The 18,790-nt window shown below is 42.8% G+C and overlaps 1 protein-coding gene across 3 annotated transcripts in view; it reads left to right on the forward strand.

The window, feature by feature from the left end:
- Window positions 1-18,790, forward strand: part of SV2B (synaptic vesicle glycoprotein 2B) — a 181,846-nt gene that overhangs the window by 133,198 nt on the left and 29,858 nt on the right. For 2 of the 3 annotated variants that reach the window (XM_025391791.1, XM_025391793.1), the window contains 4 exons: window positions 4,332-4,512; window positions 4,882-5,033; window positions 10,988-11,121; window positions 12,841-12,930. In XM_025391791.1, coding sequence (XP_025247576.1) covers window positions 4,332-4,512; window positions 4,882-5,033; window positions 10,988-11,121; window positions 12,841-12,930 — 557 coding nt within the window. The remainder of the gene's footprint in view (window positions 1-4,331; window positions 4,513-4,881; window positions 5,034-10,987; window positions 11,122-12,840; window positions 12,931-18,790) is intronic. The other variant, XM_025391792.1, reaches the window with a different exon arrangement.

Genomic DNA, 18,790 nt, shown 5'->3' on the forward strand with positions numbered 1-18,790 from the left:
GACCAGAAATGCAGTGCCAGCAGGTCTTCGGCCAGCATTGAGGTTCTGGGCAAGTTATTGACCCTTTCTGGGGCTCAGCCTCCTCGTCTGGTGAAATTAAGGGGTTGAATTCAACATCTGACTTCTAAAGTTTTTCAATTTGTCTAGGTGTCTAGATCAGTCATGGGATAGTCAGGAGACAGAAATCATACCAGTTATTTGAAAAGAGAGATTTTAATGTAAAAATTATTAACAGGGTGGGTTGAAATGCTTTTGAAAAGTATCACTGAGGTAGTACATGCAGGGAGAAGCTGCCTCCCCTAGGGCTTGGAGAATAAAGGAAAGAGATTGGAATGATTATAACTTAGAATCTTGAAAAGGGGTTCCATGAAGCTGCAACTCAGCTCTCTGAAGACAGGCCCTGGCTGGCAGTTGCTGGTGTTGGAGAGGAGAATGAAGTGCAATGTGGCTTGTGCTAATTGGGTGCAGCTGCTGTCTGGAAAGGAATTGCTGCAGTCAGGGTGAAACTACAGGAACAGAAAGGACGGGTCCTTTCTTCCTTCCCCAGCCTTGAAGCCTCCCTCTAGCGCCCTCTGTTGGCAGAGCCTAGCAGAGAGTGGCTGGGATTTGTGGACCAAGTAAGGTCCAGAAGGGTGGCTTTGGAGCTGAGAGACAATAACTTCATAGCTGCACAGTGTTCATTGCTAAGATTGCAAACTGGTAGGCTAGAGGCCACTTTTTTGTTAATGAGATCTTTATTATTGTTATTTGATTTTTTAAAATTGATTTATCATAGTTGTACCTATTTTGGAGCACCTGTGATATTTTGATCCATGTGTACAATGTCATAAAGATGCCTTGTATGGCCTTAAGTAGTCTAATCAAACATTTGTGTCTGAGTTTATGTTTTTAATCTGAATATCTTCTTCCTGGGAAATCCACAGTACTTCATCTTTCATTATTTACATTTTAAAAAAATTAATGTAAAATTAATGAATGGGAAGGCAACTTGGAGATCATCTCTAGTTCAGTAATCAGTTTATAAATGAGGTGATTAATACCCTCAGAAAGTGAGAGGTTTTGCTCCCAAATTGTACAACTAATGAATGAGATCTTTGGGTTCTAAGGCCTGGATTCTCATCACTGTTTACTGTTTACAGGAGGACAGATGTGCTCTAGCCTCTTGCTACTCAAAATGTGGTCCCCAGACCAGCAGCACTGGCCTCAGCTGGCAGCTTGTTAGAGATGCAGAATCTCAGGGCCTGTTCTCGGGCCTGCTGTATCAAAATATGATTTTGACAAGATCCCCAGGTGATTTATGTGCACAGTAAAGTTTGAGAAGTGCTGAAGATAGCTTTATTGAAGTAAAAGAAAAAACAGACTTTTATTGGGTGCTAGTGTTTTTCTCTGGGGTGGAATCAGGGTATGGGGTATAGAGACTAGCTCTCAGCAAATCTCTGGACCACTCCTCTAAGTCTCTTTTCGCTCTCCCTGCTTTCAATTTATGGGCCCATACACATACATGCAAACACCCATGTGCACACACACAATCACACATACATGCATCCATACATCTACATTTTCTCTCTCTCACACACACACACACACACACACACACACACACGTTTATGATCTGGCTTCTGTCCTACCCTCTAGCCTGAACCCTCATCAGGTTCCCCTACATGAACTATGCTGTACTCATGCTAGGCCACTTACAAGAAGTTGCCCAAACATATCAGACTTTCTTTTTGCCTCAGTCACCAAATGGAAATCAGACTAAATTCTGTTTGTCTTTCAAGAACAGCTCAACGTCTTTCTCTTGGAAGCCTTCCCACATTGAGTGAATTATATCCAAGGTTTGCTCTTCTTCTGGGTTTTAATAATACCTGACAGATATCTTTATTGGGCACCTTTTTTCTCACTCAGAGATAATCTTACATTTTATTGTTTATCTCCTTGAAAGGATGGAACCATTCCTCACTTGGCAAGCAATACTGGGGGTGAGCAGATGAAGAAAGAATGGACTAACGTAGAGCGAAGGAATCTAACCAACGCTATCTATAAAGAGCAGCAAAGTGTAATAGTTAAAGCAACGAGCTGGTTTTTTGAAAAGATAAGCAAAACTGACAAACTTTTAGCTAGACTAAGGAAAAAGAAGGCTCAAATAAAATCAGAAATGAAAGAGAAGACATTACAACTGATACCACAGAAATATGAAGGATCACAGATACTATTATGAAAAGTTACACACAACAAGTTGTGTAATCTGGAAGAAATGCATACATACCTAGAAACATGCAATCCACCAAGACTCAGTTGTGAAGAAATAGAAAATCTTAACAAACCAGTAATGACTAAAGAGATTGAATTAGTAACCAAAAACCTCTCAACAAAGAAAAGCCTAGGACCTGCTGGCTTTACTGTTGAATTCTACCAAACATTTAAAGAATAATTAATGCCAACCTTTCTCAAACTCTTCCAGAACATTGAAGGGGAAGGAATATTACAAACTCATTTTACAAGTCCAGCATTACTCTGATACCAAAGCCAGAGAAGAACACTACAAGGAAAGAAAATTACAGGTCAATATTCCTGATGGACACAGATGCAATAATCTTCTACAAAATACTAGCAAATTAAATTCAGCAGCACATTAAAAGGATCATACACCACGATCAAGTGAGATTTGTGCCTGGCATGAACAGATGTTTAAACATGTGCAAATCAATAAAAGTGATATACCATATTAACATAATAATGGATAAAAATCATATGATCATCTTAATAGATGCAGAAAAAGCATTTGACAAAACTTCAGCATCTTTTCATGATAAAAATTCTCAACAAATTAGGTATAGAAGGCCATGTATGACAAGCTCACAACTGACAATCATAATCAATGATGAAAAGCTGAAAGCTTTCCCCCTAATATCAGCAAGAAGACAAGAATGCTCACTCTTGCCACTTCTATTCAACACAGAGCAATTAGGCAAGAAAAAGAAATAAAAGGCATCCAAATCAGAAATGAAGAAGTAAAATGGTTTCTGCAGATGGCATCTTATACATAGAAAACCCTAAAGATGCCACCAAAAAATTGTTAGAACTAATAAACAAATTCAGTAAAGCTGCAAAATAAGAAACCAACATAAAAAATAGTAGTGTTTCTATATACTAACAATGAAGTATCTGAAAACGAAATCTAAGAAACAATCTCATTTATGATAACATTAAAAAGTACTTAGGAATGAATTTAACCAAAGAAATGAAAGGTCTTTATACTGAAAACTGTAAGACATTGACAAAGAAATAGAAGAAGACACAAATAGATGGAAAGATATCCCATGTTTATGAATAGAAAGAATTAATATTTTAAAGTATCTATATTGCCCAAAGTAATCTACGGATTCAATGCAGTCCCTATCAAACTTCCAATGGCATTTTTCATAGAAATAGAAAAAAAAATCCTAAAATTCATATAGAACCACAAAAGATTTGGATAGGGAAAGCAGTCTTGAGCTAAAGGAGCAAAGTTGATGGCATCACACTACTTGCTTTCAAATATACTACAAAATTATAGTGATTTTAAAAAAATGGTACTGGCATAAACACAGACATATAGACCAATGGAACAGCATAGAGAGCTTAGAAATAAATTCACACATTTATGGTCAATTGATTTACAACAAAAGTGACAAGAACACACAATAGGGGAAAAACAGTCTCTTCAATAAGTTGCATTGGGAAAACTGGATTTTACATGCAGAAGAGTGAAACTGGACCCTTATCTCACACCATATACAAATATGCTACATTTCCTTAAGCCTAGACATTGGTTGTAGCTTGAAGAAAGGTCCTTCTTGGGTGGTAATAACATAGCTGGTGTTGCTTTCAATTGCTGTTTTTCACTTCTACCATGTTCTTCCTTCCTAACATTTCCCATATGCACTTTGCCACACTTTACCCTGGAAATTCTCTCCTTAAACATAATCTACCAGTTGAGGGCTTTTGCAACACAAACATTTTCCTTGCTTAAAAAATTACAGCATTTCCCTTGTCTGCAGATGATGCACCTAAATGGGTGGTCTTAACAGCTATCTCAGTTTTGGTTGATATGCGTTAGTCTGTGTACATGTGTATAAACCTGGTAAGGCCATTTTTAAGATAACATTTGTAAAAGGTTGTATTTGTATAGTACTTCCAATTTGCCACAAATATCACATTCCACCATTTTGTATCTATGACACAGAAATTCTAGGATAAGTAAAAATGAACACTGTATTTTATAAACATTATATAGAATCTAATCTTTTGTCTTTTCTCTCTATTCTCGCCCCTCCTTCCCCTCATTGCAGGGATGATAGTCTACTTGGGAATGATGGCGGGGGCCTTCATCCTGGGAGGCCTGGCTGATAAGCTGGGAAGGAAGCGAGTCCTCAGCATGTCTCTGGCCGTCAATGCCTCCTTCGCCTCCCTCTCTTCCTTCGTGCAGGGATATGGAGCCTTCCTCTTCTGCCGACTCATCTCAGGCATCGGGTATGTTCTTAGGGAGCTGGAGCTGGACCCTCCCAGACCAATGGCCCATCCATTCTGGTACTCTAGCTCTGAGAGATAACTCCAGAAACCCTTGGACTGATTGAGTTTGTGTTTGACTTTCAGGATACCATATTAAAGTTGAACCTTAGAAAGAGTTAGGGTTAGGATTAGCCTCTGAAGTCAGCATGCAGTGTCAAAATAATCCAAGACTGCTTCCCACATGTAGAGAGGAACTACCTGGCTGGTCCCTCAAATTAACTGGGTCATTTCACCACAGAGTCTAAGGTGGGGTATAGGCAACTTGGTTTCTGCTGTGACCATTTTTAGTGTATGACTTGATTCTTTCTCTCTGGACTTTTCCCTCTGCAGTATTGGGGGTGCTCTGCCAATTGTTTTTGCCTATTTTTCTGAATTCTTGTCTCGGGAGAAGCGAGGAGAACACCTCAGTTGGCTGGGCATCTTCTGGATGACTGGGGGCCTCTACGCATCTGCCATGGCCTGGAGCATCATTCCACACTATGGTGAGCCATGGCTCAAAACAGCCTAGGGGCCCCTGTTTCTATGACTCCTGCACCCAAACAATAGTTCCTATCCTCAGCCTTATTTCATGTACTCACGCACAGTTCCCATATGTGACCTTGATCTTTCTTAACAACTTCTAACATTGCAGACACATTGTTAATTTCAATTCACATGTCTTTTTTGAAAAATATATCCTGTCCTCCCTCTCTTCCTCCTTCCTTCCTTTCCTTCATTCTTCCCTGTCTCTTTCCCTCTCTCCTTTTCTTGTTTCCTTACTTTTATTTGAAATAATTTCAACTTTCATCTCCTCCAGCCCTCCTCCCCCTGAGCAAGTTAGGCTTTGGTAACCTCATTTTATAGATGACAGGTAAGTGACAAAAGCCAAGAGAAGTTGGTGACTCGCTCAAGACCATGTCCCCGGCATGTGGTGGAGTGGGGGCTGGAGTCCTGATGTCCCCTCAGGTGCGGTAGGCTTGTACTCTTTCTACCTTAGTGCCTGCTGTCACTCTTGTTTGACTGTGGAAGTGCAGCAGCCCTTATAGACAAGGTCATGGTTTCAGCCGGGACAATTTTATTTTCCTGGATAATTGTAAGCACTGTATTCTCTGGGGGACAGAGACATGGAAACATCAACTTTTACTACTGGTTTCATCAAGAGCAAAGTAGGGAGAAGGCAGCAATTTTGACTTTGATTCTGCTTTTGGAGTATACTGAGTAATACTCTCATCATCATTCAAAATCATTTTTGGTAAATCACTGATTATGAGTATAGGTTTAGCAGTGATTTAGAATCCTCAGACCCCGAGGGGGTAGCAGACACTTGCCCCTGAAGCTGACCGACACTTTACCACCTATTTATTGCCTTGTTTTAAATATGACCCTCTCTGCTGTGCTTTCTGAGCTAATGGAGGCTCACGGAGGCTCCATGTATACCTTTTTAAGAACAAGCTTTGGTTTAGACAGTACCTACTATATTAGTTAAGCTGTTACTGGGTACATTACCCTGACAAACTGATAAACCCTGAAATCTCAGTGTTTTAACACAGTGAAAGCTTCTCCCTTATGCGAGGTCCGGCTGGCATTCCTGATCTGCAGGTGGCTCCACTCCATCGAAAATTCTGGAGTTTAGACTCCTTCCATTGTGTCATTCTGTCATCTTCAACACACAGTTTACAAGGTCTTTGGTTTGGGGAAAGAGATTGGGCAGTTGTAGACTGGCTAAAGGCCAGGAAGTAGAGCACACTCACCATCTCTGCTCATATTCCAGTGGCCCCTGATCTGTAACATGCCCACACCCTCCTGCAGGGGACACTGGGTAACAATCTAGCTGTGTGCCCACAAAGTAGAGGAAGTGGTTTTGGGAAGACCATGTTGTCTTTGCCATATCTAGCACTTGAAAATTCACTGGATTTTATATCAGAAACAGGATAAATATGAACAGGAATAGTGAAATAAAGAGTTGAAATATATCAGAAACAGGATAAATATGAACAGGAATAGTGAAATAAAGAATAGTGAAATAAAGGAATAGTAAAATAAACCACTATACACCAGGGGATGCAGGTCCAGTCAATTCTGTCACTCTAGTTCTCCATAATTTTAGATACAAAATTGTATTGCTGCTACTATCAGGTTCTGCAATTTATCCCTCACTCAAATGCACACTTTAATTGCCCATGTACTATGCTGTTGATTATATGGTTTTGAGGCATTGCTTTTTTTTCCTTTTTTCCCTCACAATTCTTGATATAATATCATTTTCCCTGTTAGTTGATCCAAATGTTTGAATACTAAGGGATTATTGTCACTTTTTTTTTTTTTTTCCCTGAGACAGAGTGTCGCTCTATCACCCAGCCTGGAGTGCAGTGGCATGATCTCAGTTCACTGCAACCTCTGCCTCCCAGGTTCAAGCAATATTCGTGTCTCAGTCACCCAAGTAGCTGGGATTACAGGTGTGAGCCACCACACCCAGCTAATTTTTGTATTTTTAGTTGAGTCGAGGTTTTACCATGTTGGCCAGGCTGGTCTCCAACGCCCGACCTCAAGTGATCCACCCGCCTCAGCCTCCCAAAGTGCTGGGATTACAGGTGTGAGCCATAGTGCCCGGCCTATTTTCACATTTAAATGAAGTGATTGAAAACCCTTTTATGGAGGGAAGCAACTTACATCTGAATAAAAGCTGAATCCAAATAGTGGTGCTGTGTGATATGGGACAAGTCAATCCATTTTTTCAGCCTGGGTTCCCTCACCTGTAAAATGGAGGGGAGAAAGGACACAAAAAGAATCAGCTGTAGATATACCTGCCAGCCCGAACCTTTGGCAATTCTTGGGGTACACAGAGGAATTAATGTTGAGAAAAATTCCAGGATAATTCTAGTACTCAGGCTAACTTCCCTCCTGGAAGCATTAGCAATACCAGGCTTTCTATTTGCAGACTACTTGTTTCATGGGGAAAGCCCACCCTCACACTCGACCAATGAGAAAGGGTCTTTGACTTCCTTCTGATTGGATCAGCCTTGGTCATGTGTCCACCACAGCCAACCACTATACACCAGGGGATGCAGGTCCAGAAGGGTTTAGATCCACTTCTGTCCCCATCCCTGGAGCTAGGGATAGGGTCAGTCTCACCGAAACCACAGGTGTGCAACGCAGTGGTGAAGAAAAGGCAGGAGGATGTTGTGAGGGAAGCTAGCAACCCACAATAGTCACTACAAACTGCATCTTTTTTTCACTTCACAAACACACACACTTACGCAAATGCACACACTACTGTGTCAGTGTCTGATTTCTAGGAAAGCAATAAAAGAATTCAGGTTTGGGACATGTTGACCAACATAGATGGGATGTCCATGGCAGAGGGCCCCCATGGTAACTGTCTGACCACTGCAGGCTGACAGCATTGCTTGTGGTTAAATACTTTACCCCAAATGAGATTATTATTCTAAGTGAAGTAACTCAGGAATGGAAAACCAAACGTCGTAAGTTCTCACTCATAAGTAGGAGCTAAGCTATGAGGATGCAAAGGCGTAAGAATGACACAATGGACTTTGGGGACTCGGGGAAAGGGTGGGAAGGGGGTGAGGTATAAAAGACTACAAATTGTGTGCAGTGTATACTGCTTGGGTGATGGGTGCACCAAAATCTCACAAATCACCACTAAAGAACTTACTCATGTAACCAAACACCACCTCTTCCCCAATAACCTGTGGAAATAAAAAATTAAAAAAATTATTTTACCCCAAATGGACAGGACATTTCCCTATGTGTATGCCTGTATGATATCTGTGACTTTTATACTCCATTTTAAAATAGAAGCCTCCTGGATGATAGGCTTAATTGAAACAGGCGTTCACTTGTGGGAAATCCATCCTAGAAATATGGTAGGCTAGAATCACAGTGTAACAAGAGCCATTATTTACCTTAAGCCTCGGATGTTTTGTCCACAGTGAACCAGACATTTGATGGTATTTTCCAATGTGCCTAATGCATTAATCCTCTAACAAATGCAAGTGTAACTTTAGAGAAGAGACTGATATTTGTGTGTACAGCTTGTGTAGTCTGTTTAATTGATTTTGCAAAACTGAAGTAAGGGAAAGTCTTGGCACCAGGAATTTGAGTGACTGGCTCATTGAGAAAGAAAATTACAAAGCTCAGAATGTTTTCCTGTGAACTCATGGGTAAAGCTCAGAAAAAAATGGATATATTATGGAAGATTAATTCCCATTGTAGTCAGCATTACCAGCTGTTTGTGAAATCCTGACAGAGAAAAGTAGGGCAAGCTAGAAGATCAGCAAACAGAACAATCTCTTCCTCCAAATTAATATTGTTCCAAATATTTGGAAGCAGTTTGCCATTTAATTTTATTTAATTTAAGGCCCTGAAGATGTGCCTAATGAATGTGATAAATGCAGATTACTGAAATCACCATAAAAGTCAGAGAGGCGTGAGGGAATAATGGATTTTGTATAATTTGTGCATATTATAATAAAGAAAAAGATCTTTTTGAAGCAGAATACTTTATAAACATAACTGCTTCTGCCCCTCTTCCTTGGTTATCCATCTGAGTTTGACTGCTGTGTGGTTTTGATCACCTTTACTTCTAATGATGCCAGAATAGTTTTTGCACATGAGCTGAGAATGTGTAAATATTGCTATGGTTTTATCTCCCTCTTTCTAGTGTTACTCCCAGGAGAAAGAAAAGGTTTTTAAATTAAAATTAAAGTGAACGAACAAGCCTCAGTGAGATGATAAGAGACCAAGCTGTGCAAAAAGAGATTCGATTCTGATTGAGTGTATTGGATGAGGTGTGTGTTCAGTTGCTGTGGCCAAAGGTGTCCAAGGGACCACAGTCCCACATTTCCAAACTTGGATTCCCTCTACCTAGTCTTTTAATTGTACAAATAGAGTAGAAAATGTCTGCAGGAACAGCAGATAATTGGTTAAGAGTCTGCTGCGTGTAGAACAAGTTGAACCACAACAGAGTAATAAAAATTCAAGGCAAGCTGTTTGCCACTGGAGTTGGCCATATGTTATATTTCTAAGTAAATGAAATAGAAGTTTTATATCAAAATAACTATTGCCCTCTAAACTTTATAAATCGATATATTTATTTACATAGTCTTGTCTTTCACAAATACCATTTGAATTGTCTTCAGAAATACTTCATGGCATGAGAAAACCAGTCTATTTTATAATCTCGGCTCTATTTTTTTTTAAATTCTTCTGCTGATCTTTGCTGATATTTATCTATTTTATTCAACATCCTTGGCACTAAATGTCATGGAGCTATTTCTAAAAAAAATCAAATGTACTCTCAAAGCAGGTGAAGTATGATGGGTTGCTAGGAGCGTTCACACATGACAAATGTGAAAACCCACGAATGCGATTCCATAGGATCAGACCAGAACTCTGATCTCTGTGACTGCAAAAGTCTAGGCTCTTTCCACTTTATTACTTAAAAGAGGGAAGTTTGCTACCCATGAGGATATTCAAAACAATGCTTCAATGTAATTTCTGAAGATGAGTTTTAGCAATGCTTTCAATAATGATGATTGAATAGGAGCTAGTTATCTTCCCATTTCAATGATGATAGGATGCCTTTGAATGTAGAAGTTCAGTCTCTCATTTAAAAAAATTGTGTAGTCATATAACAACTTACAGTGTTTTTCAAAATGGGGTCCTGAACCCTTTGCACTGGAATCAGCTGGAGCTGGCATTGCCCTTTGACGTTGGAAAGAGGGATCTCCAATAGAAGCCCTGGGCCGTATGAGGCACTGCTCTGGCCTTCCTCTGGCTGCACCCCTTCCCGCGAGGCAAGGGATCTCTGAGGCCATGACCCCCATCCCCATCTCCATCCAGATTATGCTGTGGGTGCTCAGGACCCAGGAATTCCCGTAGACTCAAGAAATCAAGACAGGAGTGCCCATTCTCATCACAGTGGTGTGTCCACGCATGTCTGCATGAGATCCCTCACTTGGAAGGAGGGGTTGGGGGACTGAAAAGGGGATGTGGCACATGTGGGTATAAATTCTGGGCCTAGACTTCTAGCTTGTTGCTTGTCAAGGCAGGCAGATAGAATAGATTTCATTTAACAATTTGCCATCTTAAAAATACAATGATTCTATAGAGATATGGCCTATTGCTTCTGTTTGTACTCTTATCCAAGGCTCTGTAAATGTCAGGCCAGGCCTGGACCTGGGGATTTGTCAGAATGCAGATTTTGACAAATTTGCAATGTGAGAAATATCATTTTGCAGATTTGTCAAGATGCAGCTCCTATCCCAGACTTACCACTCAGAAGCTTTGGAGGCACAGCTGAGGAGTCTGCATTTTAACCACCTCCCTGGGTGATTATCTTGTGCCCTGAAATTTGTGAGCCAGGGCTTCAGAGTCACTCTTCTGTAGAGGAAAAGATCATGTCCCAGAAATCCTTTGACTGACTGCTCCTTTGCAGGCTGGGGCTTCAGCATGGGGACCAATTACCACTTCCATAGCTGGAGAGTGTTTGTCATCGTCTGTGCTCTGCCCTGCACTGTGTCCATGGTGGCCCTGAAGTTCATGCCAGAGAGCCCACGGTTTCTGCTAGAGGTGAGTCAGTGCTTTTCCACCAGGGGGAGAGCGACAAAACAGCCACCGGAATCCAGCCTTGCTTCCTTCTCTCAGTCCCTAGTCCCACATCCTCTGCTGCTTACGCGTTGCAAACTCCCCCAGGTTGGCTGACCTCACTCATCATTAAATCTGGCACCCTGCCTGCTGTGATGGTGGCAGGTCATGGATTCACGGACTGTAAATGCTGGAAGGTTCAAGAGCTTGTGGAGCCCAGAGCAGGAGCTCCTTCCCAAGACTGTGCAATGGTGGAAGGCAGCTCCTGAGCTGCCTCACGGCACCCACTGTCCCCCGAGGTCCTGATTAGGAAGTTTTTTAGCCTGGGCTACATAGGGCGACCTCATCTCTACAAAAATAAAAAAAATTAGCTGAGCGATTTGGTGCATGCATGCCTGTGGTCCCAGCTACATGGAGGCTGAGGTGGGAGGACTGCTTGGGCCCCAGAGATCAAGCCTGCAGAGAGCCATGGTTGTGTCACTGCACTCTACTCTGGGTAACAAATAGAGACCCTGTCTCAGTAAGTAAATGAAGGAAGGAAGGAAGGAAGGAAGCAAGCTCTTTAGAGCTGCTGTTTTTCTGTGTTTGGCAGTGAGAGCTATGGTACAGCTTCTTGCTGCTCCCAAGCCTTTCGGGTCTCTTAGCTACACAGGGTCCCCACAGCTGCATCTGTGTCCTGAGAGATGAGTCCCATGAGCCTTCCAACAGCGGGGGAGCCTCCTGCTTGCAGAAGTCAGACAGTACCGGAGCAGGCAGAGGGGCAACAGGACCTTGAGGCTCTTCCAGCCCCAGTCTGCAGAGTCTACTTCTCTGCCTCCTTCCTAAGCCTTCTGCAGAGTGATCCTCCACGTTGAATGTCCCTGTTCATTGCCCCTTTGATCAGGAGGCAGATGCAACAGGGAGTTTTGCACCCTTGGTCGGATAGGAGTGTCCTAGGGCTGCTGTAGCAAAATGCCACAAACTGAGTGACTTTAAAAGACAGATTTGTCTCACAGTTTCAGAGGCTTGAAGTCCCAAATCAAAGCAGCAGCAAGGTCATGCTCCCTCAGAAAACTGTAGGGGAGACTCCTTCCTTGCCCCTTCCAGATTCTGGTGGTTTGCGGCAATTTTGACGGTTCCCTGGCTTGCAGCTGCATCACTCCAGTCGTGGCCTTCATCATCACATGGCATCCTCCCTGCATGCCTCTGTGTCTCCATATGGATGTCTTCCTATAAGGGCAGCTGTTCTGTTGAATCAGGGCTCCACCCACTCCAGAATATCCTCATCTTAATTTAGCTAATTGCACTTGCCACAACCCTATTTCCAAATAAAGTCACTCTCTGTGGTACTGGGGATTAGGACTTCACCATATCTTTTTTGGGGGGACACAGTTCAACCTGTAACACATTGTTTCTTTGCCTTATCTCATCAGTGAGGAACCTAATAACTGCGATTAGTTACTTAGAGTGTATAATGATAATACTACCTAGCATTTACACCTTGAAAGCACGACCTTATTATCCTTGTAAGACTGGCTGGGGATGGAAGCTTGTCCTGGTCTTTCACAGGTCCTAGATGGTAATGAGTCCACATGCAATTGCCTCAGACCTGGTAGGAATGCTCGTATCAACATTCCCATTGAGTTCGTCGGATTTTCCACCCCTAATGAACAGGAGGCATAGTCAGCAATGAATTTTTCCTGTGTCTTTCCTTGGTTTCACCAGATGGGAAAACATGACGAAGCCTGGATGATTCTCAAGCAAGTCCATGACACCAACATGAGAGCTAAGGGGACCCCAGAGAAAGTGTTCACGGTGAGTGTGGGGTTGCCTGCCAATAAGAAGGAGGTTCTCCTCTTCACTGCTTTGGTTTGCTAAAAAGTAATTTAAGCACATAACAGAAAATTTGTCAAAAGGAGAATAAAGACTCTGATATTGCTGTTACTTTATAATAATTATTCTTTGCATTTTGATGGATATCCTTCGAGGTTTTTCCTTAGGTTGCTAGTTGTTTTTAAAAATGGTGCCAGGCGCAGTGGCTCATGCCTGTAATCCCAGCACTTTGGAAGGCTGTATTAGTCCATTTTCATGCTGCTGATAAAGACATACCCGAGACTGGGAGGAAAAAGAGGTTTAATTGGACTTACAGTTCCATGTGGCTGGGGAAGCCTCAGAATCATGGCAGGTGGTGAAAGGCACTTCTTACATGGTGGCGGCAAGAGAAAATGAGGAATTTGCAAAAGCAGAAACCTCTGATAAACCTATCAGATCTCATGAGACTTATTCACTACCATGAGAACAGTATGGGGGAAACCACCCCCATGATTAAAATTATCTCCCATCATGTCCCTCCCACAACATGTGGGAATTATGGGAGTACAATTCAAGATGAGATTTGTGTGGGAACACAGAGCCAAACCACGTCAGAGGCTAAGGCTGGCAGATCACTTGAAGTCAGGCATTCAAGACCAGCCTGGCCAACATGGCAAAACCCCGTCTCTACTAAAAATACAAAAAAATTAGCTGGGTGTGGTGGAATGTGCCTATAATCCCAGCTACTCAGGAGGCTGAGGCATGAGAATTGCTTAAACCCAGGATGTAGAGGTTGCAGTGAGCTGAGATAGTGCCTCTGCACTCCAGCCTAGACAACAGAGCAAGACTGTGTCTGAAAAAAAAATGGTAACAGAAATAAACAGATTTCTCTGGGGATCAGCATATGTATGTATATTTATGTGTACATATTATTTAACACTGTAGCACTCATTATCATTTTACATGTTGTCTCCTAGTATTCATAATCATCATTTTAATAAACAGTAGTGTTATGAACATTAACACAGTTTTCCTAACATGTCTCTAATGTTAGAAGCTTATTTATCCAGTGGTACTACCTTGTTCCTGTAAATATTAGTGCAATGAACCTTCTTGTGCACATAGTTCCTTCCCCTTCATGTTCTAGGAGTGTTTTATTTCCAGGAGTAGACTCCTAGAAATGAAAGTGCTGGCTCAGAGAGCTTGGATATTTTTATAGCTCTTGAGATATATTGCCAAATCATAATACATTTCAACTGGGTTGTACCAATCTACAATGCCACAGGCAATAGGGGACCCATTTCCTTACACCCTTACCATCATTGGCTATTAGTCTGAATTTTGTTTCTCGCCAGTTTTAAAAGCAAACAAAGCAAAACAAAAATAAACAAAACAGAATGGTAAATGGTAATTTCCATGATGATGGCCTGATAGTTACAGAGATGCCGTCTTCCTGCCTGCCGTGCTCTGACAAACCAGGAGGCTACAGGCATCTTTGTGCACCTGTTTCTATAACTTCCCCCACTTCAAATCCATTTTCTCAAGGAAACCTTCCTGGAGTAACTCCTACCTAATTTTGATTCACTGCTTTTGATTTTTTAGCTTCCATAATTTCAGTTTCGAGTAAACCATTTACCCTTGTTAACCTGTTACTTAAAACCTCTGCTTTTCAGGCAGGATCACACGGTGGCTAAGCATCTGCACCCAAAGTATCAAATCCCAGTTTTGACACTTTCTAGCTGTGTGGCCTTAGGCAAGGTACTCTCCGTGCCTCATTTTTCTCATGGAGAAAAGAAGGATAATCATATCTATAAATGTGGCTATTGTAAGGATTAAATAAAACACCAAAAACACCACCACCACCACCAACAACGAAAACCAGTGCCTGGCTTGGAGTAAGTGCTAGACAGATGTTAATCATTATTTAAATTATGACATTTTTTCATAAATTAACTCAAGTTATAAATTTTATGGAAAATTCATCAGTGGGATATTTTCTCAATTCTACTGCTTCTAAAATATCTGAAATATGGGACCAATCTTTTTCCTTTTTTTTTAAAAACTTCTATTTTAGGTTCAGGAGTACATGTGAAGGTTTGTTATATAGGTGAACTTGTGTCACAGGGGTTTGTTGTACAGATTATTTTGTCACCCAGGTATTAAGCCCAGCACCCAATAGTTATCTTTTCTGCCCCCTCCCTCCTCCCACCCTCCACGACCAAGTGGACCCCTCAGTGTTGGTTGTCCCCTTCTTTGTGTTCATAAGTTCTCATCATTTAACTCCCACTTATAAGTGAGAGCATGTACTGCAAACATTTATTAAGAAGCATAATGAACAGAAATGCTCCAAATGGAAGATGTTAAGGGTCACAATGATTCTCCCAATCTTCCATCCCCGCCGACTCTGTGATGGCCTGTAGTGCTCTCGCTGTGCTGCAGGTGTGGAAGCCACACATTGGTGAGGCTTCTGGGTGTACTTGGCTCAGTCCTGCCACTCTGCCCCTGCTGCCTCGTTCCATGGCCAGAGGAAGTCCAAGTTTCTCTCTGAGCTGCTGCTTATTTCTGGAAGATGTTTCCATGGTCTTCTGTCTCTGCCTCCAGTCTCTGACTCCACATTGGCTGGATTGGTTTTTGCACTACATCAACCTGGCCTGAAACACAGGCACACACAAGCACATACACAAAGACATGGAGACACACACAGACATAGGCACCCATACAGAGACACACAGACACAGGAACACACGGACACACAGAGACACACACAGACACACGAGATGACAGACACAGAGACACACAGACAGACACATTAAGACAGACACACAGACACACAGACACGGGAACACAAACACAGAAACACACAGACACAGACACACATTAAGACACACAGACACAGACACAGGAACACAAGGACACACAGGGACACACAAGAAGACAGACAGACACAGAGACACGCAGACACAGACAGATTAAGACAGACACACAGACACAGACACACAGACACGGGAACACAAACACAGAAACACACAGACACAGACACACATTAAGACACACAGACACAGACACAGGAACACACGGACACACAGGGACACACACACAAACACACATTAAAACAGACATGCAGATGCAGAGACACATAGACACACATTAAGACAGACACAGAGGGCCGGGCGCGGTGGCTTAAGCCTGTAATCCCAGCACTTTGGGAGGCCGAGACGGGCGGATCACGAGGTCAGGCGATCGAGACCATCCTGGCTAACACGGTGAAACCCCATCTCTACTAAAAAAATACAAAAAACTAGCCGGGCGAGGTGGCGGGCGCCTGTAGTCCCAGCTACTTGGGAGGCTGAGGCAGGAGAATGGCGTGAACCCGGGAGGCGGAGCTTGCAGTGAGCTGAGATCCAGCCACTGCACTCCAGCCTGGGCGACAGAGCGAGACTCCGTCTCAAAAAAAAAAAAAAAAAAAAAAGGCAGACACAGAGATACACAGACACAGGAACACAAACACAGAAACACACATACACATTAAGACACACACACAGACACACATTAAGACAGACACACAGACACAGACATCACTCATACCAAGCGTTTGGGATTGAATGGGCTTCCTGAACATTTGTGAACAGAGGAATTACATCGCAGAGTGCAGCCTTCTCCTTCCTTTCTCCCTGCCCCTCCTCCCTTTCAGTCTCTCCACCTCTTTTCCTCTGCCTTCTCTCTATTCTTCTCCCTTTGGAATAAAACAGTTTCTCCTTGCTTATGCATAGTAGGTTACTAGTGTTTTAAATCTGAGAGTGTCTCTCTGGGATTTCCCCATGCCTCCAGCAGTTATTAACAGATTTATTTCAAACGCACAGACTGTCCCAGGAGGAGTCCACCCCACCCTGTTCTGCCTGTCTGCCTTTGCCTGCCCACGCAGACTATCAGCTCCTCCCCACTCGCATCTTGCCCTAGGGCATCTTGTACAGAAGGTTCCACGCAGTGGTACTCAGCCAGGCATTTCCTAACTGTTGCTTCTGGAAGGACCCCTTCTACACCAACCAAATGGGCTTGCCCCACTGGGAGCCCATTTTTTGGAGAAGTGATCCCACATTCTCTCCTGACAATGCATTCTACTGTGTTAAAGAGAAACTTTGGCACATTAAAATTTTAGAGAGTTTATTTACGGAGACAGTGATTCATCAGTCGGGTAGCTCACACTGGAAGTGGGTCAGGGCTTTACCGAAGGAGCAGAGGGAGAGGCTTTTATAAGTCGAACATGGAGGCAGAGAAGAGAAAGTATTTGCTGGGCTAGAGTTTGAGCCATTGCCTCATTTGGATTATTCCAGTGGAAGTTCAAGATAATATAGCCAGTGCCCACTCAGCCAACTGGGATTGGCTGAGCTTGTTTCATTTTCTTTAAAATTCTGAGTTAGGTTTCTGCTTGATAATGTGGCAACCCAGGGCATTAGAGCCACCTCCATTGAGTGGCCTCCCATTTAGTTATTTTAACAAATGCAGCCGCCGAATGCTGAAGAATGAGATCTTAGCTAGGAAATCAATAAAAATGCCAATTTTCAGACACAAAAGCCTTTTAGGATCAGAGTTCCTCATTTTCGGGGTGGGTGTGCACCTGGAGGAAGGAAGTTCAGGCAGAAATCAATGTGTGGAGAGTTATGAAGTTTTGGAGTTGGTCTTATCCCAGCATGCATGCCAGTTACTAGGTTCTGAGGCATAACTTCTGCTTTTAGTTTTAACCCAACAGGAAGAGGGACTTAAAAAAGGTTATGGGCTCAGTATTTTATACTGACCTGATGATTATATTAATGACGTAGAAGTAAATGACTGGATGGGCCAGAAAAAGAAATGAAAAAAGAGAGATAACCAGAAAGTGGTAACTGACCTCAGAGAGCTGGCCTGTGGTTGGCGATAAGGGGCGGGTCCTCAGCCCAGCTTGATGGCCTTGCCTGTCTTACTCCTGTGTGTGCCCCATCAGCAGACACGCTCACAGATGTATTCAGTGGCCTGGAGGGAGAGCTTAGGGCAGTCAGACTCTTAGTTGGTGCGTGTGCTGTGAGCTCTAGATTTTACCAGCCCTGTTGGCTGCCTCACAAACTCGCAGTGAAACCTTTGGAAGGAGAAGGAGTTGAAGCATTCGGTTGAGAACCCACGATCTGCAGGTCTGGGGTAACACAGGCCATATTCTAATTTAGACTGAATCATAGGCAATTGTTCTAATGAATCGTAAATTAGAGTGAGTAACTGTGCTTGAAGTTGTCAACACACCCACTCCCTAATCCCAAAGGAAGACAGTGATATTTTCCCCAAGGAGTAAAGAAAGGAAAAATCGACATTTGAGAGGATAACTTAAGGCTTTGGGGTGTGGTTTTTGAGGTGCTTCCTGAGTTGGTGTTAACTTCCCTTTAGCCTCCTTTGGCTGTCGCTGGGGTTCATAACATCCATGAAGGTGTTGATTAGCTTGAAACCCAGCTCCAGCCAAGAGTTCTGCTGCAGAGTCTGCTGTTAGTTCTGACGCTTCTGTGTCTGACCTCAGGCGGAAGATCATTTGCAAAGGCTGCATAGCTGGGAGTGGCAAGATGAGTCCAGGAGGCTCACAGTGTGGTCATGTCCTTGACATTTCTGGGAAGAGAGCCTATGCCTTTAGCAGATTCTCAAATGGGCATCTAGACCTCCCAAAAGCTTAAGAACCACTGTTTTGGCTAGGTGCAGTGGCTCACGTCAGTAAGCCCAGCACTGTGGGAGGCCGAGGCAGGCAGATCATGAGGCCAAGAGATCGAGACCATCCTGGCCAACATGGTGAAGCCCTGTCTCTACTAAAAAATACAAAAAAAGTACCTGGGTGTGGTGGTGCGCGCCTGTA

Source organism: Theropithecus gelada, chromosome 7b (genome assembly GCF_003255815.1).
Source record: "Theropithecus gelada isolate Dixy chromosome 7b, Tgel_1.0, whole genome shotgun sequence".
Classification (NCBI taxonomy): Eukaryota; Metazoa; Chordata; class Mammalia; order Primates; family Cercopithecidae; genus Theropithecus; species Theropithecus gelada.